This window comes from Microtus ochrogaster, chromosome 6, assembly GCF_000317375.1.
Source record: "Microtus ochrogaster isolate Prairie Vole_2 chromosome 6, MicOch1.0, whole genome shotgun sequence".
Lineage (NCBI taxonomy): Eukaryota > Metazoa > Chordata > Mammalia > Rodentia > Cricetidae > Microtus > Microtus ochrogaster.
The window spans coordinates 26527380-26551326 of NC_022013.1; the positions used below are offsets into that span (position 1 = coordinate 26527380).

Consider the following 23947-nt stretch of genomic DNA (forward strand, 5'->3'; position numbering starts at 1 on the left):
CTGCCTGGAGAGTCACACACCCAGTGGAGTGTCCAACAGGGCCATGTTCAGCAAGGCAACTTCCCCACACCCTTCTCATGAAAGCCAGCACACATACAACTTCACAGAGTCCTCATCCCTTTTGGACCTGGAAAGAGCTTTTGGGCCTTGGCAGCGCTCCCCGTCTCCCCACAAGAACAGCCTCCGAGGTAGTTTATCTAACAAGTACTACTGCCTACCTATCTGTGCCCACTGAGGGCCCTCACACAATAATGACAACGGCCCTCTTGCATCTTTTTAGGGTTTTGTTCACTCGAGAGTAGCAAAGTACATCTGGTTTACAGGTGACTTGCCCTTCTTGCCTGGTGCTGGCGGACTAGGGCCCTCTACCAGAAGGCACCCAAGAGGGGCACATAGGACCCGAGGCATGGAGAGTTCTCCTAAAGACACAGGGTGCTGCTTACTTAGCTGTGTGAGTCAGGGAAGAAGCCACTGAGGCCTGAGTCACCAAAGATGCAGCTTCATCAGGGAGAGTGCCGGTCCCTGACTCCTCTGGGCACACCTTCCTCTAGAGAAGCACAAGTCCCACCCTGGGCTGGGTTTCTTATTTCCTGGCACACAGTTGTGAGAACACCCCACTGGTCAGAATCCCTGATGTCCGTCCAGGCAGAGAGTGGTGCCACTGGGCCATGAAGGAGGCTGGGGTAGGAGTGTCTCATTGTGGAGTCCTCAAAGGCAGGGAGGAGAGACACACCCACAATTCCATTACCAACACCCTGAAACCCACAGTGTCTTCCCAGGGACACCCCAGAAGCTTGAGAGATGCCTGTGAACTAAAGGGTAGTGTCTGGTTGACAACCAGTTCTTATTTAGTGAGAAGAGGAGAAGAGCAAACTCCGATACAGTCCCATTCCAGGACTCAGATAAGTTTTATTAATTGTTTTTGTGTGTGTGTGTGTGTATGTTTGTATATGTATGTGTGTTTGTGTATGTGTGTGTTTTTGTATTTGTGTGTGTATGTGTGTGTTTGTGTGTGTATGTGTGTATGTGTTTGAAATAGAGTCTTACACATAGCCCAGTCATAATTACCCTGCCTCAGCCTCCTGAGTATTAGGATTATAAGGATGAGCACGGCACGTGTGTTGTCACCTAAAAAAAACTTGAAAAAGTAAAAAACCAAAGCTTTGGTGCCCATCTCAGAAGCATATGTAGACTTTACAAGAAAGCTGGTCAGGAATAGCGCCTCTCATGACCTTTAAAAAATAAAAGCTGTGAGCCCTTACCAATCAGTCAGTATGAAGAAACATTTGCAACTGGGTGGTGGTGGTGCATGCACACCTTTAATTCCAGCACTTGGGAGGCAGAAGCAGACAGATATCTGTGAGTTCGAGGCCAGCCTGGGCTACAAAGCAAGTTCCAGGACAGGCTCCAAAGCCACAGAGAAACCCTGTCTCGACAAACCAAATAATAATAATAATAACTTTCAGATGACTGAAAGCAGATCTCCTAGAGTATCAAGATGACTGAAGCCCAAGTGTGAGGGTGCTACAGAACCCCATCCAGTACTCCAGGAGGCTTTCAGGAGGTGACCATCTTTCCGGGAACACCCGGTGCCTAACGCCCCTGTTACCTGGCCTCTTTGGCTGCAGGCTCCAAGTCTTCCTTGTGGGTGAGAAGCCTGCAGGGGCTCCTCATATCCAGTGGGAGGCGTCAAAGTGAGCTGGCACTCTATGCCAGCTGCTCTCAGAACTGCCCACCACTCCAGTAACAGTGCCAGCTGTCCCTGTGCCCTATGCCCGGCTTTATCACTCACCTGGCTCCTCTCCTGCCTCCTGTTTTACAGACTTAGGGCTGTTTTAGTTCCTGCCCCCGCCAGAATGAACAGGGGCACAGGACATAGGTTTCATACACATATTTCTTTCTAAAGATGAAAAGACAATGATCATTAACTGGGTATAGGAGTGTGTGTCTGCGTGTGGGTAGGTGCGGGTTAGTGCAGGTACCTGCTGAGGACAGGTGCCCAGTCCTCTGGAACTAGAGTTACAGAGAGTTATGAGCTGTGTGACGTGAGGGTTGGAAGTCAAACTTCAGGGCTCTGGAAGAGGAGCCAGTGCTCTGAGTTGCAAAGCCATCTCTCCATTCCCCATGTTTCCTTCCAAAAGGGAAATCCGAGCAGGGGCTCGACGTGGCCCTCTCCTGTGCAGGTGGCAGCAGAGCCCTCACGCTTGACTCTCTCCTCCAAACTCAGAGAAGTTGGAGCCTCAGTTATTCTGTATAGAATGTCAGGTATAGAATGCAATGTCATGGATTCTAAATTTGGAACTCAGCTGACCCAGCGATGGGTCAATCCAGGGAGGGAGGGAGGAGGAAGGGGGGCACGGAAGTGTGAACTGGTTTCCCTGAAGAATACTTTTAAGTCAAGAAGATCTCTCATAGCCAGTGTCCCCACCCTGTTCTGGAATGTCAGAGGGGAGACCGAGTAGCCCCAGAATCCTTGGGAACCACAAGTGCTGAGTGTTATTTCAGTGTTAGAAGAGAGTCAAAGACTTTGTGGAAGATACGGATCCCAGGGAACCTGCTTCCCTGGTCCTAACGAGCTCCCCAAAGACCCAAATCCATTGCTGCTGATTAGATGATCAAGAACTTCATATGAAGACATGTGACCACCCCTTATCCACCCCCTACCCCGATGTTTGGGTAGAAAAGCACCTCTTTGGAAGACGAACATGTATATGTGCATAATGTACATACAAGCATGCACATGCGTGTGCACATATATTTACTCGCATCCACATGTGCACAAGCATACACCCATCCTGTACACACCCCACCTGCTCACTTGGGAAGCACACATTGTTTTTTTCCAGAGGTAGTCTTATGTAAGGAAAATCTTTGAAAGTTTCTTGATCTCATCTGAGGCCATTCTGCTAGAGATGGCAGACGGTGAACCAGACCTTTGGTCCCCTCTCAGTGTTTGTACCCAAGTGACCAGCCATCAGCTACTGGAGTCTGGTGATGGGAACAAAATCTGAGTGACAAAGAGAACTGGGTATGGTGGTATATGCCTGTAATCCTAGCACTCCAGATGCTGACCAATAGAGCCATGAATTCCATGACCAGGAGAACCATGAATTCCAGACCACTCCAGGCTTCATAGTCAGGACCTGTGTCAATAAGACAAAACCAAACAACAACAAAAGCAAAGTGTTTCTATCCTAGGTGGCTCTGGTGTTTACCCATGGGCTAACCTGATTCTTAGAGAGCTTAGACCTAGGAGCCACTTGCCTCTTTTCTTTTTATGGGTTATGAAAGATTCTTGAATATATTTAAGAAGATAGTAAAGCTTGGGGGAAGGGCAAATTCAGTTGCAGAAGGATTGCCCATCGTGTTCAAGGCCTTGGGTTCGACCTTCAGCACTGTGGGGAAGAGGAAGAAAGGGAAAGAAATAAAGAACTTAGCTGCTCATTGGTGTCACACAAGTGACCCCAAAGCCAGGGCTGAAAAGACCCTCTGGCCCAAAGGACAGCAGGACAGTGGAGACCTTGTGGCTGCCGTGGTTGCTGTGTTCCATGCGGGAACATGAGTGCAATGATGGGGAGGAGGAACTGGCTCCCTTGAGCCACACCTTCTCGAGGAGCAACGGTGGGTCAAGTTGTGTGGTGGACACAGGGGTCTGTGCTAAGGTTGGACCCTGGAGTCCTTTGAAGTTAGCCAACTGTTGCTGGGCTTCTTTGGATTTGGGTGGAAGTATGGGTCCTTGGCAGCTTCCTGAGTACCCCCACTCTGTCCCCAGCAGTGTGGGACCTCCAGAGAGGTGGTTAGAATTTTAGGCGAAGGTGGAAGAAGTTGGGGGTTGTTCCTGAGCTCCAAGATGGGGGGTTCTATTCCACAGAGCCTGGCCCTTGTCTGACACTGGAGTTAGAGACTTCCTCTGTACATACTCCATTCACAAAAAGTATTCAGCTAGGCCTGGGGCTGGTGGCCTTAAGGGGCAGGGGCTTCACAAGGTGCTTTTCTCCGTGGCCAGCAGAGCTCTACACGACACGACCTGGGTGGGAGTCAGTGTTGGAAAGCCACCCCACATGGTTATCTTATGACTCTGAATCCTTCCTGGCATATTTTTGCCATGCACCATTGGTGACTGTGAGGTGATCTTAGGGACCCCAAGGACACAGGCAGTAACCGTCACTGAAGCACACAGACACTTTTGCATTTCCAGCCTGATGACCACAAGCCTAAGCATGGGTTCCTATGCTTCTTCGTTACTCACAGCGTCTCTTTCGGCGCAAAAGAGCTCAAAGTTCCCAGCGGAGCAGAAGCACCTCCCAAGTGTTAAAGTGTTCTTTACGGGCTATCAGGGTCATGGCTAGCCTTCCTCGAATAGCAAAGAATGCTGTTTGTGTCATCTGGCTTAGGGATACGTGACTTCTCTTCAAAGAAAATACACTGAAATGGAAAAGTTCTCCCTTCACCCATAAGTTCTAGTTGGTGTGATGGTTTTGTAAAACTGTGATACTCAAGTGCTCACGACCTGGGTTTCAGGAATGCCACAGTAGCCAAGCGAAGCTTAAGGCTGCCAGGGGCCAAGAACTCTGAGCACCAGATAGGGAGACCCGGACTCAGTCCCCTTTCCCTGCTGCCTAGGTGTACAGGTCTGTGCAATCAGCCTCCTTTCCCCAGCCTCAGTTTCTCCAATCACAGACGGCTCCAGTAGGCATTTTGGTTTTCAGCCGACCATTTCAGCCCTTGCTGAAGTCATGGCCTCCTGGCCAACCTGGCTCAGCCCTGTCTTCCTCCCCTTCAAGGCCACTCCCCGGTACATAGGGTGGGGGTGGAGGGGCGGGCCCCCAAGCTGCTTCTTTCCCCACCTTTGTCTCTTCTCATCCCCTCCCCACCCTGCCCCTCCACAACCAGATTTGATTTAGTTTTTCAGCTGAGTTTGCGCTCTTGGGGCAGGTAGGCAGGCAGGCCTCGCAGAGACTTGCCAGGGCCCTGGGGGAGAAAGCTGAGCCTCACCCTAGCAAAGGGTGGGGATAGCTCTTCCACCCACCTGGGAAGTCTCTCTGGGCTCAGTGACAAAAGGAAAATTCTCACCAAGAGAGGCACCAGAAGATCCCTCAACCACTTCACTCCCATGGCCCTTCTTCTTGTCTCCACTTTCTGGCTTAGAGCTGGCTGGCAGGGGAGAGACACCACCCATCCTCTCCTGCCCTCCTAGCTCCTGTCTCTCCTCATCCTTCACACTCCTTCATGGCCACTGGGCTCCAGACTCAATTCTGCCAACCCTACCTATGCAGGAAAGAGCAAGCCCCTGCCCTTTTCTGCCACTTAGTCCCCCGGCAAATCAAATCAGAGCAAAGGTACTTGGCTGCCCACTCATCTCACAGACACCCAAGGAATCGAGTCAGGGAGTGAAAACACGAACGGTCTGCGTAAATTCAAAACACAGCCCTAATCCCAGGGATTATCACATTATCTGAGTTGATGGAGGATGTGGAGGGGTGAGCTGGCCTTACACGTTCCTGCTTGTTAGAATCCAGAACCTCAGGACCACATCCCCAAACCCTATGACTTCAGCAGAGAAGGCTTGGCTGGCCGTCACCTGCCTCCTTCCTCGCAGTTTCCCTTTACAGACCAGGAAACTGAGGCCTAGGGAGGTTGAAGTCAGCATGCGCTGTGGAATTTAGCTTTTAATTATGTCCCTTCTTAGGCAGTTGTTTCATCTGGTCTTTGCTTTTAACCACAGTGTGAGGACTTTAAAGACTTGTTGGTTAAGTAGATGGCTTTTTGTCAGCCTCCCTCCCCCCTCCCCAAAGGGCCTCAAATCAAACTCTCTTAATCGCTTCTGGGGAAAACTAAAGATATTTACAATTATTCCTGATTCTTCACAGCTGCTCTCCAAAGTTTTGGAGGCTATATTTAGAAGATGTGAGGAGGGTGATGAGGATGAGTGGCTACCTCTTCTGGTAGCTTCCTTCTTTAAAATAAAAAAAGGGAGCTTTATCATGGGTCCCCTAATCCCTATCAGGAAGGAAGGAATTGAGCCCTAATGAATCCGTCTAAACCCTGGTTCTTCCCGTTTGGCCACCAACTCTGAGCTCTGCATTAACTGGATGGAAACCATAGCTGACCCATCAAGTTGAAATTGGCTTTGCTGTCCCAGGAGACAGTAACATTCTTTTCTGGGGATTTGCTGCTGGCCACGCCCTGGGCTAGCTCTATACTGGGTCTTCCTTCTCCACCTATCCCTCAGTCTCTCATAGGGATCAGAGAGAGGATGGGGAAGGGGGCAGGTGAGTTCTGGCCCTCAGTGATTGGCTGCAGGAAGCCAGGTTGCTTGTAAGACCTCTCCAGAACTGGCAGCTTGCAAGCTACTGCATGGTGTGGTCCATTCTTTTGGGATGGCCAGAGCGGTACTCTCACTCCCCAATCCTACCCTCGGGGCCTTGCTGTGTTCTCCGCCTTCTCCTCTCTGTTCACACAATTCAACATTTAGCATCTCCTACAGGCCTCGCTGGTCCCCCATCTGAAGCTCATACTCAGGGATGCTATTCACATTTATATACCACAATCATGTCCTCCTCCCTCTGTGGTACCACGGGCCTGCATAGCGAGCACCCTCCACTTCTCTTCCCCTTGAGAGGTTATCAGCTGGCAAGTATACAAACTACTCAGGAAAGCTAAGTCAGCTATGGAGGGAGACACATAAAAAGGAAGCTGCCCAACCTAGAAACTTCTCAGGTATAAGCAAAACCACTCTGACGGACTATGGCTTGTCAAGGAGTGTCCGTGCAGGGACTCCATAGATGTGGACGTTTGTCATGGGTGAAGTTCCACAGTGGAAGAGCCAGGAGCATCCCCAAAGCAGTGATTAGTTGGCAGAGACATGCCACATCTATCGGGAAGGGTCCCCTCCTGAGCCACCGGTCAACTCTCTCGTTTCCCTCCTCTTTCTCTCTGTGGCACATTCTGTCCCTTGGCAAGTAGGATCATTGTCTCTTCTTGTTGGGTGATAGCCTGGGGCCTTGGTGGGACCCTCCTATCTCCCAAAGCTGGGTGGGAGTGAGTCACGGGCTGGCAGCAGGGACACTGAGTTGGCAAACACATCAATCGCTCCTTCCTAGAGCAGGAGCCATGCCTGCTTGGGAGCCAGAGCCAGAGTCTACTCTGTAGACTCACCTGGGCTTTGCAAGAAGAGACAGAGGCCAACAGGCACTGCCAGAGGAACCCAGCTTGCACACCTGGAGAGTGGCACTCAGGGCTGGGAAGAGGAGATGAGGGGTCAGAGCTCTAAGTTAGTGTACTTACTCATGCCTCCTAGCTGTTGCAAGAGTTAAGTAACTTCCGTTTTCCTGGTGGGAAGAGAAGCTCACATGAGACCAGGAAGGAAGTACAAAGCCTTCCCTCACCTGGAGGGTTGAAGCAGAATCTCTGGGCTAGAGGATCTGCAAGGAATCCAACCAGAGGGCCACCCACCCAGGTGTGGCTTCAGCCCTGAGGTTCAGAGGCACCAGTGAGCTCTCAAGCTCCATGGAGCCCTATGTTAGCCGTTGGCAAAGAGCTAATCAAAGATTTTCATTCTGAGTTGGAAAACAAATGCCTCTTCAGGTCCCTCACCTTGTGGCTGTCCCATTGAGAGTAGAATCCAGGCCTCCAACTGCTGTATTGGAAGTGTTGTATACATAGCCCTTACTGCTCTGGGAAAGAGATTTCCCTCATTCAGAGACGGAGGCTCAGGCAGATTAAGAACGTGTCTGAAGTTACACAAATAACCAAGTGGAGAGCCAGAATGTGGGCTGAAGTTCCTGAGCCAAGCCTGCAGCTTGTTCCCCTCCATCATGCTATCTTGGGGCACAGCCTCCGTTAACTGTGGATTAGTATGGGAAGCCTCTTTTTACTGCTCTCAGGACAAAGGGCCCAGCCATGCTTCCCTGGCAACCTCTCTGCACTGTGTGGTCCACAACCCAGTCCTTTGCATAATCCACAGTGTAACTCTGACAGAAGGGGAACCACCGACCCAGAGAACACTGTGCTTGGATTTGCTACTTCCTGCAAAAGTCTAATGCAGCTACTGTCCTCCCATCTGTACCAGAGGCTCCCACCGGTTGCTTTGGCCCCAGAATGAACAGACTTGGTTCTCTTGCAGGGGAAACTCTCATAGTCCACAAGACTCTGTCATGAAGGGAACAAACATGAAGCAGCGAGGAGAAAGATCCAGAGCAGAGACAGGGATCTCTCTCCTTATGTTCCTGGAGAGTCTCACCTCAGGACTGCCAAGCTGGATTTAACTGAGCATGTCTGTGATTGGATATGGCAGCCAGCATGGTTCACCCTGCTTTCAGAACCCCTGACTGGTGTTACCTACATGACTTCTCAACCCTATAGATCAGATCCTGGGGAGGATGAGCAAGATCGATGCAGATCCAAAGGACATGTTACCCGATAAACTCTCAAAACAACGCAATACTCATGATGTGTTTCTTGCTTTAAACATAGAAATGAAAAGTTTCTGCACTCTGATAAGCCTCTCCGCTGACACAGTAATCCAAATTAGACTAAATTAAAATGAATTAGGAAAACCACAGGTTTAACAGATACAATGCTCCTGGATGGATTTCCAGCCCCTCAGAGAGGAGATGGGAAAGGAAGACCAGAAAACTAGGAGGTAGTTTAAGTACCCTGTGGGAGTGAGCATCTCTGGGGGAAGGGATCATCATTTGGCAGGCTTTCTGAGATGCTTCAGGGTTTGGAAAGAGATAGGGGAGGGGACTTAGGATGGAGCTCCCACGAAACATTCCAGATTCTTTGAATCTATGAATGCTAGGGACTGGCGTGAAGCTTCCATCAGAACACCCCAACCTCTTTGGGTCTATAGATGTCAGGGGCTGAGGTAAAGCTTCCACCAGAACAAGAAAAACTCTAGCTGCACCCAGCACAGACCCATAGGATAGTGACTGCACAGATTTAAAACAGAGTATCTATGCTCTCCAAATAGCCTCGGTTCTCTATTCTCTTCACCCTGGTCAGCCTGACCCACAGGGAGGTATTCAAGTCACTCACTGTACCGACAAGTGAGAGGGGTCAAAGGCTTCCTTTTCCCAACTCATAACAGCTGCAGCCTGACGTCACTCTGCTTGGGATCAGAGCCCAGTGGAGGAGCTCTTAATGGAGACTTATTTCAATGCAGGAACAACCTAGGGCACCAGACCTGAGGACACAGGACACAGCTGTGTTTGAATCTCAGATTTGAATTTTTTTTATTACAATTATGTCCCAAACTGTTTGCTGTATTTTACCCCACAAGCTTACTATTAACCACTCCCCTTTAATAAGTTTTGCCAAGTAACCAGAGTTTGAGTCTGGGCAGAGAAAATATGCCTATTCCCTTCCTTCTCCTCTTGGCATTAGACTCCCTCAAGGAGAGAGGGCTTGGCTAGAAGACAGGGGAAGAGGCACTGAATGATTCGGATTTGGGGATCTCTTGTGAGTCCCTTAAATGCAGAGGTTTGTGGAAACTGATACAGTGATTGCCACAAAGAGTATAAGCACCTAGAGGAAGGGAAGCAAAGCTCCCAGGCTAGCAGGCCTGGGATCTAGGCCACCATCCTAGTAAACATCTGTGTCACCTTCAGTGAGTAATTCATCCACTCTGGGCTTGAGTTTCCTCAACTGTCAAGTGCAAAGCCCACTGCTCTGACTCAGAGACCTGGGACAGCAACAGCCCACCTGAGGTGTCAGGGGTGGGAACACTGCCTCATGGCACAGATCCCTCCCTCTTCTGGAGGCCTGGGGGACTCTGGGGCTCTAGTGTTGTCTTCCAGAAAATTCTTGTCTCTGAAGAGGGAGGTTAGAGTGACCCACAGTCAGAAGAGGAATGCTTAGGCAAATGGTTTCCTTTGGACCAGTCTTTTCTTTAAGCCCCTGGATGTTTCTTTAAATGTCAGAATCCCTCCATCTTAAGCTTTGTTCTTGGACTCTTTATATTCAGTTTTCTAGAATGTGCGATACACTTGGTCATAGATGAAATACAAAAGATCTTTTAAATTAGAAGGCTGCTGGTGATACAGAGTATAAAGTAACACCACCAATTTAAAATATCAGTAAAAGTTTTCTTTTAGAATTGCCTGTGGAATCCCTCTATACTTTAAGAAAATGTTTACTCACTAGTGGGAAAGTCTTGGAACTTGAGAATGGTGTGATATTTGGGACTGGAACCAACTCTGAGAAATGAAGTGCTCGAAGTGGGCATTGCTGCTTCTACTATAACACCAGCCATCTTCAGAAAGAAGCCATAGGGCTTCTAAAACACACTCAAAGTAGCGCCTTTTAAAAACGGTTAAGGCTCCCGAAACATTTGAGCAGGGTGTTGGTGCGGTTCTCCAGGACAGAAACAGAAGTCCAGAGATTATCTGTATTCTATTTCTGTTGATCTTCGCTTCTCCCTGCTTGACTGGAAGTTCACTTAGGGCGAAGGGAATCTTCGCCGTTTCATCCACATTGTGCTTCACGTGATGCCGTGCCCAGCCTTTGCCCCATGCCAGCTGGCTGACTGAGTGAATGAATAGGACGCATCTGTAGGAAACGGTCCTTAACCAGCTCATAGAAACTCCTGGGAAAATGCTGATGAGGCTCATGCAGACGAGCCACACCCTCCTCCTGTAGTCCCTGCCCTGGGCTGCCATATTGGTTTCACCAAGGGTGGGAAACACATTTCACGCTTGTTGTACTGACCTTGGGAAAATCCCACAGGGATGGGGCTACCTCACACTGCAGATCGTTGTTACCATTTCTCCCACTCTCCTCTCTCAATCCGGACCCCATTTCGTTTTCCTCAGTGCTCAACTGATTATATGTCTGACTCCAATATCAATTATTCTACTTCCTTTCTGCTCTGCCCTCCCTCCCTCTGCCAAATCCTCGTGTGTGCGCAGCTCTTCCCTGTTCCCATAGCCTCTCCTGAACTGAGAGGAGACAGGACAAGCCTCAGCAGCTACCCTGTCATGAGTCATGTCTGCAGCATTGCCAGCAAAAGGAGTGAAGAGGGATGGGCCTTAGGGCGCGGGGTAGGAAAGGGATTTTCAGTGGTTGTCAGAAAGCGGGCACAAGGAGCTGTGGGGCTGTTTGTGAGCATTAAAAGGCAAGAGAGGTAACCAAGGATTAATTATCTAGAAGAAGATGTTAGAAAGGCACAAGCCACATGAGGTATTTTAGAAACACCCCCTCCCTCGTTTCCATGGTTACACTCTCGGTTTGATAACATAGCTAATGTAGCATGATATCAACATGTGAATGAAGTAGAAAAACTGGTACCATCAGTCTCATTTTAGGGAGGAGAAAACTGTTGCCCAGAATGGTTACAAGTTTTATCCAGAGTCACAGAAGAGAGTAGAAACAGCTCAGAAACCTCTACGCTCTGGCCTGGGAACACGGAACACGTATATTGTTAGCGTGATCACGAACATGTATAATGTTAGCATCATCGACTTGGATCAGTAAGTCCAGTTGATAGCCTTTTGGGGGTTTTAGCCAATCCATTTACTCTGCATTACTAAGGCGTTTTCTGAATCTATGTGGACATCATCTTTTGTGTTAAAGCCATTTCACATCTATGAGTGTTCTGTAAGCTTATCTGGCTGGATCAACTAAATTTGTGCTGTACTGAGAGCGACAATGGATATAACCCCTGCCCCCCTAAGAAGGATGAGAATTTGTAGCAGACTGAGTTGTTCTTTAGTCTCCAGCTTACAACATTCATGGAAGGTACATCCTCCACAGTCAACCGCAGCAAAACCGACGAAGAAAGGAAATAAAGCCACAATGAACGAACGTTACATCCCCAATCCCCCTTTCTTTGCACAGGACCCCAGGATCTTCAGCAACTTGGAGCAACACCTGTGATCATCTGTTCAAAACAAGATGCTGCTGATCCTGGAACCCCCCGGAGGACATAACCAAGGCTTTGCGTGGAGGCACACTTTTTATCCCTGAACCGCACATAAGACTTTCCGAGAGCAATGCAAGTTAGAGGTGAAACTAGCAAAAGTAAAACACAGAGCTCATGGAATTTGAGGACTCTGGGACGCCTTGGCTACCAGTGTCCCTGGTTTAGGAACAGGGCAAGTAAGTACTGCTTCGTCTGGTTTACCCCAGCACCTGCCATGGTGCTATATACAGAGCTCGGCCCTGCAGGTCTCTGCTCAGCAAACAGGCAGGTTTGTGGAGGGTGTTGAGGAAGACGGCCAGAACCGGATTAAAGGATCTAGAATTATCTCCACCCACATTAATTTTTTTTAAACCTTACAAATTGTAATCTGCTTTTTATGTATATTAGTTCATTTAATCTTGACAATAACCCAAGAGGACTTTGTTATATCCACTTTGTTTGTGATGAACTTGGGACCCGGAAGTGGAAACCCAAAGATACATGCTCAGTGAGTGTCAGGGCCTGAGTTTCAACCCAAACATCTCTGACTAGTAAAATCAAGCAAAGCTCGATTGCAAGCCAAGGCAGCCTTGTCAGAAGTTGCTGCAATGGACATGATCTCCTGGTCTCAGGGGACCTTCTGGATCCTTCTTTGACCATCAGTACACATGAAGAGGGAAAATACTTCATGATTTCCCTAAAAGAAAACCTCTGTGTACAAGGAACCTCCAGGATTCAGACTTTTCACTTGAGATACCCAGAAATCCCCAGTCAGCATCAAAGGAGACTGCACAGAGTTCCCTGTGAGGCAATGGCTAACCTAATAGCCGTGGTCAGACCTGCAGCCCTCATGTACTGACTGAAGTCTGCGTTTCTCTTTCTGAGCAACCGGTGAAAGCTTTGTGCACCAGGAACCCCAGACCGTGCTAGCAGATATTCTAGATCTTTCCAAGTGGAAGCAGTTCCTTACCGGATATCCCCATGAGCCATTCCCTGCCTGGAACTTGGAGAAGTAGCTGCTTCTGCTTGTGGTCCCATAGTTGTTGTAGTTGTCGGCCAGCCCATCATACATGGAACCTGGAGGGCAGAGTAGGGAGGTTAGGGCAAGGATGACCATCATCTTCACCCCTCCCTGCTCCCGCGCTATCACCCACATCCAGGGTCACCACCTCCATGGACAGAAGCAGTGTGAGTTCCTGGGGGAGGGTGAAGAATGGCTAGTCATCTACTGGCCAAGCCCTTCTCTCTCCATATCCTCCATAGCCAGGGCCCAGCAATAAGCCACCAAACTGCCACAAAGACAGTTCTTAGATCCCTTGGAAGATATTGAGACCTACAGTTCAGGATCGGGCCTGGAGAGCCTTGCAGAATGGCAGTTCCAGCACAGGGAATCACCAGTCCCAGTCCGTGCTCCACAAAGATGAGCTTCCCATTCGGGGGAGGAAGGCAGGGTCTCGACATCTCAGGTCCAGAGCCTCAAGGTCAGAGCCACACAGTAGTGCACACAGTAGTGCACACTCTTTCAGTCTGCTCCTGTCAGGACTGTGAGTTCCACCCTGAGCTCAGCCCCCACAGGTGATCGGGTAACCTGCCCCTTCCTTCTCTGAGGTCCTCCCACTGGTAAAGGGGGAGCAAAGATCAACCTCAAAGGCCCAGTGAGGATTAATTAATGTTTTCACAGTGCTTGGAGATCCACAAATGACAGGCTCTGAGGGAGGACAGAGTGTCATTAGGGTTATTAGCGGCAAAGTGGCTTTGAATTACAAAAAGCAGGCTGGATTTGAGGTTCGTGGCAGGGACAGATCTTCCTTCTTTCTTTCACAGAATGGCAGGGAGTGGGCAGGCCTACAACGCAACCCCAACTTCAAGCAAGTATGCCTGTTTAAGAGCCTAATGTCATGAAACATGGCTCACTGCAACATGTCATTCTCTATGCTGAATCTGTCTTCTCTTCTGGGCTACAGCTACCACGTTCAACCCATCTTTCAAAGCAAGACTCAAGGCCTCATCTCCTTCAGGAACCCCCAATCAAGACAATCTCTCTAGTCTCTGCTATATATATTCTGTCCTTGTTCTTCAAGTCATGTGCTGCCTAGTGTCCACATTTCCTTGGCTTACATTGAGAAGTCTATAAAAGCTCAGCCATGGTTCTCTGGCCTGTATATCCATAGTAAAGCTTGCTTACTCTCACCTAATATGTCCTCTGGATGAGCAGGCAGAACCTTCTGACAGGGATGTGCAGGATGTGTACCCCAATCTCTGAAGTGATACTTGGAATCCCCCATCAGAAATCCTGTCTAGGGGGGTAGGGGCCTGGACCTTGCTGTCCCTTGAATCCATTAGCCCTTAGACTTTGGCCACACCCACACAGCTCTAGGTCACTTTCTGGGAACCAAATTGTCTGCCCTGGGACCAAGAACAAGATAGGTACTTCAGAATCAGGCCAGCATCCTGCTTAGGGCCATCTCCTCTGTCCAGTGCCAGACCCATAACAAAGGACATTTCCTTGATTCCCCTTCCTCATCTTGGAGGGTGAACGGGACTTAGGGATATTGACTGTGACAATCACATTTTGCTCCAGCAGCCTAACTGTTGAAATTGGTACTGGCTTGGCCCTCAGGTTTTCCCTGGGTCTCAGCTTCTTTTTCTGTAAGAAGCAGTTTCTCTGTGTCCTAAATGGTCCATACACTCCCAGAGCTCTGTGGCTATTGTGGCATCCCGAAAACCTTCTCTAAGATAAAGTTCAGCTTCCAGGGAAGATGGGCAAGCAAGTAAGACTCACTTGCCTCCTCTGCCTCCTGCCTCAGGGTCATCTCAGGGGCTTTTCCATCCACAGAACCCCAGAATTCTACCCCATAGGGCCCAGGTCCAGGCCTTTTCCTAAAAATGAAGTCCTCAGATGCTGCCTGATCCACAGAGCCTCCAACTGACCCCCAGCCCTCTGCGGCTACAGCAAGTTGGCTCCCGATCCTGTCCAAACTGCAGCTGCTCTTCTGGATAGACTGTGTTTCCATAGGGAACAAGGAGACTCCTGTTGACTCGGTTACCAGAGAAAGGGCCACAGCCAGGCATAAATACCATCAGAACTCCAAGGACCTGACATCCAGGTCTCACCCGCCTTGATCCAGCCCATGTCCATCATCTCTTCTAAAGTTTGGCAGGCCAGTGTCTGCTTGGCTCTCACCTCTTGAGCAGGCATTTCTCCCCAAAGGGCAGGTATGGGTCAGCCAGCTACTTCCAGATGGAAACTCTGGGGTGGTGACAGATACTTCAACAAAGCCCCAGGGAGGCCTCCTACTTTAAGAACCATCTCCTGGAGGCTCCCACTCAGGCCCCCACCCCCGCGGGAGGGAATCTACCAGCATGACCTGACGCCCACAGGTCATATAAGCATCTCCGCTTCTCACGCCCTTCACCAGCCTGGCTGCCCTCTTCTACGTTCTCCAGGCGAAGTAGGAACTGTGCCATGGAGGCAGACATGGACACGTGGACACGTGGACAGAAGGAAGCGGAAGATGCGAGGCTCTATAATTCCCAGAGCTAGTCTGTGCTGTAATTCCCACTCAGTTGGTTCCTTCCAGGCAACTTCTAAAGGTGTCCTCCAAACCTACCTTCAATTAGGGGGCTGCTTGGCTCCCCGGGAGAGTGGGGCAGCCATGATGCCAGCCAGCACAGCTTTTCTGGCAGAAGGTATATGCTCTGCTGCAGGGACTGCGAAGGTGGGAGAGGAATCCAGAGATGTGACACATTTGGGATCACACCTGGCAGCAGTCAGCAGTAGAGGTGAGCGTTCTCTGTGACACTGCTGCTGGCACACAGAAACCACTTCCTCTCTCCTGACCCCGGGGTGTCTGGATGGTAAATCAAGTTCAACAGCGAGAACATGGAAGTCGTCCACAGTGTGACCATGATAGCTTGCTCTCCACACCTGGTCTCTCTACTTCTCCCAGACTCATTCCTAGGAAGCCTTTCTGGGCTAGATGTACTTGAAGCCTTTCTGGGCTAGCCATACTTGAAGCCTTTCTGGGCTAGCCATACTTGAAGCCTTTCTGGGCTAGCCATACTTGAAGCCTTTCTGGGCTAGCTATACTTGAAGCCTTTCTGGGCTAGCTATACTTGCATCTGCTATATTTCTAGTTCATGCCTCAACTCTTACTACTGGGCACTCCGGGCACTATAAAAAGCTCCTCTTTCCCAGGGATTCTGCACTAGGCACTGCTCTTGTTGTGGCTTGGCCTAGTTGGCCTGAGCAGGACATTTTGGTAGCATGTTTCTCTCCTGTCCAGTCCGATGGGAAAGGTACTCTGCTCTCTAGGGACTCAACACCTCCATTGAATGCCAAATGGAATTAGAGTCTTAGAATTCTACAAGTCAGGGCCTCCTCTATCCCAAAGGTTCTCGGAGGGTAGAGCTAATTGGACTAAGAGAGGGGGTTGCATGAAATTACAGTTGTTCAAGCCCACCTCCTTGAGAAGGATTCTCTGCCCTGGGAGTGAAGGGAAAGGCTGAACATCGGTTCATCCCTCAGAATCATATTTTCCTTCCTGACAGGCGTCCGCCTTCCCACTGTTCTCTACAAAGGTGCATTTGCCATGAGCAAAAATGATGGTGACTTTCTCAGTGAAGCTGGCAGCCCTCTCAACATGGGCACCATGGGGACACATCTGCCTGTACACAGAACCCCAACACCTTAGAACATAGAGGAATTTTTCTGTTCTACAAGCAGTGTGAGTTGCTTGTCTCAGTCCGTGTCACCGTAGAATTTTAGATGAAGCCATGTCAGTCTTCTGTACTGAGGACAGTTGTCCCGTGATCATCTTCCCTTCTGTGCCCTGTGTCACGTGTGCAATCTTTGGAAGGCAGGTTCACATAGGAGGGGCAGCTCATTCTTCTCCACTTGCAAGCTTTCAAACAGGTCACATACCCTGCACTTGAGGTATTCTTTCTCTTCTTGAGCCACCTCCCTCTCTGCACTCAATATCCTGTACGAAACACAGCTACAGATCTCACCCACCTCTTCATCCCAAACCTTCATCCCAATCCCATTAGCCCTGGGTCCAATGGCTGTGCTTGCTCTATCTGTTCTGGCTGGTATGTTTCCTGGAGTGTGGAGCCTGTACAAGTGTGTGTGTGTGTGTGTGTGTGTGTGTGTGTGTGTGTGTGCATCCATGCACCTCTGTATACCATTTTCCCAGAAAACTGGGAGCTCCCTAAGCAAGGGACTTTGTACTTAAACTAGATTCATGTAACCTCCAACCCCAGGTCTAGCTTCTACATCAAAAAGGACCTTGGGACACAGTTCGCCTGAACAACAGACAGTCCTCGGGGGCAGAGGACATCTGAAACTCCTCTATTTCCTTTCTCCTCAATAGCTCTTCTTTGATAAACTGGACTTGTCAGAGGGAAGTTTCTCTGGAAGTCTATATCTCTAGGCTGATGTGTCTTCTTGCTTCTTCTATACCTGAATCAAGTTCACCTATTCCTCAATAGACAGATCTCAAAAAAGAAGCCTACAGTCTTTCAGCTTTAAAAAGTCGTCTCCCCCCCCCAGAGCTCTCTTTATCCATGGTACCCACAGCTAGAGCCACAGAGACATTTAAATGAGACAATAATATGTCTGCAAATGCGTGACACTACCTTCTCACAAGACATTCAAGAGCCAGGGAGGAATGAACTGTGAGAATGGATGGTCAAGTGTCCCAGTAGGACTTGGGCTAGCCTGCTTCCTAAGCATCTTCCTGGCCACAGGAGACACTGGCAACTGCTTCTTCTCCTTCTTTGGAGCTCCCAGGATCCCAAAAAGGACAAACAACTCAATGAAACCTCATCAAGCACTCTGCTGTGGTTCTTGGTCTTTTCCTAGGCTACGCACCCAAGAGAAAGGCCAAAGTACATTACGCTGCGTTCTCTAGGAACCCTCTCCTCAGCCTCATAGAGTTTCTGCAGGCTCTGCCTAGCAATGGTTAAGGCCAGCTTTGACAGAGCCTGCTCTTTCCGATGGTATCTGTGTGGCCACTAGCGAACCCACACATGGGTGGAGCATGTGAGCTTTCTGTGGAAACAGACCGGGCATAGGCAGGATGGTGGGTGAGAGTAGGCAAGGGCCAGAAAGGACCCCATCTGTGGTCAGGAGTAGAGTCCATCGCTAGCAGCCACTCCATTAGGGGAGCATGTCCAGTACTACAATCCTCGTGCTGGTTTGACAGGAGTGAAGGGTGGGGACTGGGATCACAGCTCCGAACTTTGCTACACAGCAGAATCAGCTGAGGATTTAGAGTTCCACTTCCTGTGTCACCCTCCATACTGACAAAACCTAGGTACTGTTTTTGTAAAAATTCCCAGGTCATTCCAGCCAGCAGCCAAGTTTGAGATTAGCGGATGAGAACTTTACATTTGTGTGCTAGCTGGGATGCAGGGAGACAGAACAACTAGGAGGCCTAAAGAGCAGGACATCTGCAGAGAGTTTGGGCAAAGCCTTTCCAGAGGGAGGGAACCGTAAATCCAGCTCCAAAGGGCACAAAGCACTTTTGATATGATCTTACCCAATTCCTAACAGCTGCAGAGACCCAGAGAAAGGCAGTGACTTGCCCAAGACAGCATAGTAGAGAACAGTAATAGCCAAGCTGGATTCCTGCCACAGTTCAAGCTGCAAGGTGTGGTGAGTGTACATGCCTAGGCTATGTGCTATGTGTGTATCAGTGCATGTGCATGCACAGGATGGATTGTGTGTGTCTCTGTGGATAGATGTATATGGTAAAAGTGTGTATTCATGTGTGGAAATATATTAGTAATGTAAAATATCTGCGCGTATACATACATGCATGCACTAAGTGTATGCAAGCAAGTATATACTCATGAGTGTGGTGTTTGTATGCATATGCACATGTATATTGTTTTGTGTATGAGCATGTGTCACATGTGCATATAAGTGAACATATGTGTGTATATTCATGTATATCAGAGCATGTGTACATATGTAATTGTGTCCATGTGTATAGAGTAACTGTACATCTACAACATGTATATCTGTGTAAAGAATGTATGTACATGTATATAACACAAACCTACAAAGAATATCAATAAGGATATCTGACATCCTTCCATGTTATTATGGTCAAGCACCATACACCTTCTGGAAGTCATATCCCTTCACAGAAGCACTTTTTAGCTTTTTAAAACCAGATTAAATGACACATTAGTATTTAAAATCGGGGAGGGCAGCCCACCAAGCAGGTTACCTGGCAGTGTGGTCACTGCTTCCTCAGTCTACCCTTCAAGATATTTTTACAAACTCTGCCAATGATGGGATCCAGGGAAACAAGCAGTGTTTGCTACAAAACACCCTGAGATAGGCCACATTTTTGCATGTGTTGTAACAGGTCAACAGAAATACTGGCTAAAACCACGACTTCAAGCCAAGAATGGTAAAGAAACAGAATTAGTTCATTTGAAGTTTAATTAGCATGTTTTGCCTCCGGAACAAGCTTAAACACAAATGCCCTTTACACATCTCTCAGCTCCACTTAGCGCCCGAGAAAACAACTCCACCGTGATGTTAGCCTGTAGTCCGTGGCCAGGGAAGGATAACTTTCAAGAGAGGAATGAGCAGAGTTTTCCTCGGGCAGGGGATCGTGCTGAGATACAGACAAATACAAACACGCAAGTCACCAAAGGCAGGGCCGCCCAAGGCTGCCCTTTCATAGCTCAGAGGAGCTGGCGGGAAGCTTGTAAGCGGAGCAGGCACCCCCACGAGTCCAGTCAAACTCCAATTTCTGAGCACAGGGAATAAAGACTCTGTGTTTCAGTGGGAAATACCACTTCCGAGAAGGGAGAACTTCTGGCCCGGGTTGGGAATTTAGAATCACAGACATCTAAGTAGTTCAAATGCTGGCTGTGAGGGATTCTTTGGGAGAAGCAGTAGAGGTGGGGCTCTTTTATGGAACTTTGTGTGTGCCCTGTATGTCTGGTGTTGCTCTTGAATCAAATGAGATGTGGGGTAAGCTGTACGAAGAGATTCCAGATGAGTTGTATAAGTCTGGAAGGCATAACTGGTTGACAGTCCTTCACCCTCATAGCAAAGATCACCGTCAACAACCAGGGGGCTTCCCCCACCCTTAGGGCCATCAATAACCCCTAGCAAAGACCTCTTGCTGAGCAGGTTTGACATCCCGACCCTCCCCCATCCCACCACAATTTGCTTATTTCCCACACAGTTGGGAAGAAAACACAAGAAGAGATACCCTGAGAACATAGGAAAGCAATTTCAAGGCCAGTTCCAACTGGTAGCTACCTCCCTCTGCATAATCTCCAGCCCTCCTGAGGACTTCATGAGCAAGCTGAAGAACCTCATCTACCATGAATCAAGAGGGAACAGGTAGAGATGTGGCTTTAAATAGTGCCAGATTCTTTCTCCAGCCCATAACAGCTCAATCCCCCATCCTTAAAAAAACAAGGTGACAACAGTGGACCTGGTGGACAAGGGTCTGACCAGGACTGTGGGTAAATGTCCGTGATTGTTCACCAGGGGCACAAGGAACAAGTGGCTATTCTGCCAAGTAACCCTTTGGGCTGGGGCAGCCTTCTTTAGAGCTGGGTTCTAACCAGAATCTCCCTGGATATGAGACCAGGAGCTCAAGACCCATTGAAACCATGGCTTTGTTCCAGAAGAAGACTGAGAAGTCAAGTGTCCAGGGGCAGAGGACTTCCACAGCTGCCAACTGGTCTCTGCCAGGATGGAAAGCAGGCTCCTGGCATGGAAATCACCAGGAGAAAGAGAGAGCAGAGTGGCCCACGAAGCAAATACAGAATGCTTGGGCGTTTCGGCTGAAGAGGACGGAGAAATCTGATGAAAACAAAGCCAGACAAACCAGACACACCAGGTTCAAGTGCCCCAACCGCCTATTCCAGCTGGGAAAACTGGCCCCCTTTGGGAACCTCCCCAGAGGCTGAGGTTAGAGGAGACACACCTACAGGGCCAGTCTCAGGCAGGCTACCGGACAAGTATGCATTAGGAGGCATCAGAGTCAGCTCTAAGCCTGCGCCTGGCTGGATCCCCTTGGGGGACCTTTGGTAGAGACACCATCTGATGGTTACCCACAAAAACCAAGCTAGAAGCAGCATTCTGAGACGACAGGGTTCATCCTGATAGGGAGAAGGGACGATGGGCCACGCATCCAGTTTGACATGTTCCTGGCCCTATGGGCCAGGAGTTGAGGCTGGTGGAGCTGGGTGGAAAGGAGCAAGGTTAAGCATGTGCCAGGGGAGAGTGGGTGGCCTTAAGCTGTGCCCTGGGCTGTGGCTGGATGAAGCCCTTTGTCACTCCAAACCTGCTTTCAAATGAAGCTAGTAAGCAATGACAAAGGCACTAAATAAAAGGGGAGAGAGGCCAGGGAGTGCGCATCTGTAGGGCAGGAGCCTGGAGCCCAGACAAGGGCAAAGGGCACCCAGAACAGCGAAGCCTTTTGGTGTGGGAGGTGGCAGTCAGCTGACAGCCATTTTCTCTCCCTCTGTGCTACAAAGAGTTCGCCAGGGAACAGAGGGAAAGAACACATGCCCGGGGCAGAGAGTTTGGGCCTGTGGGCAAACTGAAGAACTGGCAAGTCCATCTACTTTGTCGCTCGCCCCTGCCCCTCACTGTCACCTAGGTCTCTGCTAAGCATGCTCTACTTGACTTGGACTGGTTCACACTGCGCCCTCTTACTAGCATTTTACTCAATTTGGCTAAATAATAAAAATAAAGAAACACATAGTTTTGCTGATTATGTTTGATAACCAAAGGTTGGCATATTTCTCACTGAGAAGTCTTTGTATGAAAATTTTACTCTAAAATGTCCACATTAACAGCTTGTCAGGTACACTCTCCATCTTCAGTCCTTCTCCTGGACTCTCCTAATCTAAGACCTTGTCACTCACAGACCCTGGGATGAGGACAGAACTGGAAGCCCAAACTGGTGAAGTCTGCTCAGCTGGGACTGTGAATGTTCCGCTCCCCTACCCCAGCTCGTATTCACTTCCGGTTTCACACTGTTTGCTACTTAAGCTGGGTCAGGAGAAGGGGGCTCTGTATTAGCTATTAGAGAAAGGGGGCAGGTACCTGGACCCCCTTCCTTGCCATAGGAACACTGGCCCTATGATAAACTTCTAATAGATTTGCATCTTTCCAGTTTGGTTCCAGAGTCCAAGTAAAGTGGCAGGGAGCCCCGGGGACTAGTTGTGGGAGGAGGTGGCCCTGACTTTCCTCATCCCATAGTGCCTCTCCTAAATCCAAACTCCATCACAGTAACTCAGTCACTTTTTTTCCCACTGCACACACCACCTCCACCAGGAATATTGTCCCTCTGCGCCTGGGTGGAAGCTGGCGGCTAAAGGTTCCGGTGATTGCAAAGCCTGGGAAACGTAGCGTGAGCACGCTAGGTCTGGGACTTAGGGACAAACATTTCAAGATAATACGGGTTTGGTACCCCCAGAGCAGGATTGGGAAAAGAGAGCCCTCTGGATTCAAGTCTCTCTCGAAAAGTACTCCCAGCAATGCTCCCCTACGTGAGCTATCCATCTTGACCCGCAGCGTGCTCTCCTGACCCACAGGGTGGACTCACTCCCAACCGTGTCCCCCAGTGAGCTACCCAGCCTGACCCACGGTGCGTTCGAGCTCCAGCAGCAGGCTAGCAGGAGGTGGGAGAGTCCACCCTGTGGCAATGACCTGAGAGCTGGGCTGTGGTCATTCCTTGCAGACCCCTTCTGGGAAGACTGACGCTCAGTCCCCACCGGCAGATAGGAGCGCGTAGGGACGGACGCACATCCCGTGGGCGCCGCGCGCCTTTACCTCGGTTGGAGTGGCTCAGGGTGGACGACTGCGAAGACTTGGACTTCTGTCGTTTGACAGTCATCATCACCTGCTCCTGCACACGCTGCCTGCCCGACGTGCCGGTCTTCATCTTTTGATCGGAGGGCAAAGCCAGGGTGGAGTTGTCCTGGTCCTGGAAGCATTCGTACGCCAGCGCGGTCTTGAGTGGCGAGTGGTTCATGGCGGCGGTGGGCGAGAGCCGGGCGAGCCTAGAGGCGCGGGGTGCAGTGCAGCGGGGTGCGGGCGCGTGTTCTCTTCTCAGCGGCTCCCTATGGCCATAGAGCACTGGTCCGCGTGAAGGCTCCCGGCTGCTGCTCCTGGCGCCTCCGCCCCAGCTCGTCCCTCCGCAGGCACTGGCGGGACCCGCCCTCCGTCAGACAGGATATACCACCCCTGCCCTGCACCACCCACTCCGCCGCCGGCTGCCGCTCAGACGCGAAGTGCAGGGCACTGCCTCTGCCGGGAGGGCGCTGGGGTGTGTTTGGGGCGGGGGGGAGTGCCCGGTGTGCAAAGTTCCCAACCTGGTCCTTCCTCTGTCCCTCCTCTACGGTCCAGGGGAAACGCCCCTAGGTCCTGCTCATACTGGCTCCTGGAGAAAGTGTGTGCTCAGCTCAGGGCCGAGGAGGACCTCTGTCGAGGAAAAGGAAGCTTTTCTTGCTCAACTCCCCGTCTCGCTGCCCCCTAAAGCGAGGTGCCCCTCAAGCACTGAGGCTATGGCAGAGACCAGCCCTGTGCTGTGGGGGCTCCCAAGTTGATAGTAGAAGTTTCTCTCCCAAGAGATGGCTCAGTTTTACAAGGGCAACCCATTCCACTCTACTGAAGCCTTCAGCTTGAAGGGAGTGAAGTCGAGGCAGGGGCAAAGTAAGACAACCCTGCAAAGTAGCACTTCTGACACTTGTGGCTATACCCACGGTAGAAATCATGTCAACAGTGGGTCTTCTCTGGAGTATTGTATACTACCCCTACAACAATGCCGACATCCAATAGGCACGCAACGGAAGTTAAGATGAACTCTAATTCGAAACCCATTCAGACCCTGACTGAAAAACTGGAAGCTGTTTCATTCATTTCTAAAACCCCACACTATGTATCTCTGTGTGTTCTCCTCTGTGTATGAGCAACCTTAGAATGTTCATAGGGATGTTTCAAGCACATGGCATCCTCCTCCGAGGCTATGGAGGGAGCCCATGGCAGTGAGCTTG

At 49.9% G+C, this 23947-nt stretch overlaps 1 protein-coding gene across 1 annotated transcript in view; it reads right to left on the reverse strand.

The window, feature by feature from the left end:
- The window catches only part of Pkp1 (plakophilin 1), a 42676-nt gene extending 19659 nt beyond the window's left edge, over positions 1–23017 (reverse strand). The window contains exons 1-2 of the mRNA XM_005348424.2: positions 22725–23017; positions 12873–12979 (exon numbers count right to left, since the gene is read on the reverse strand). Coding sequence (XP_005348481.1) covers positions 12873–12979; positions 22725–22926 — 309 coding nt within the window. The 5' untranslated portion in view covers positions 22927–23017. The remainder of the gene's footprint in view (positions 1–12872; positions 12980–22724) is intronic.
- Positions 23018–23947: the final 930 nt, after the last annotated feature.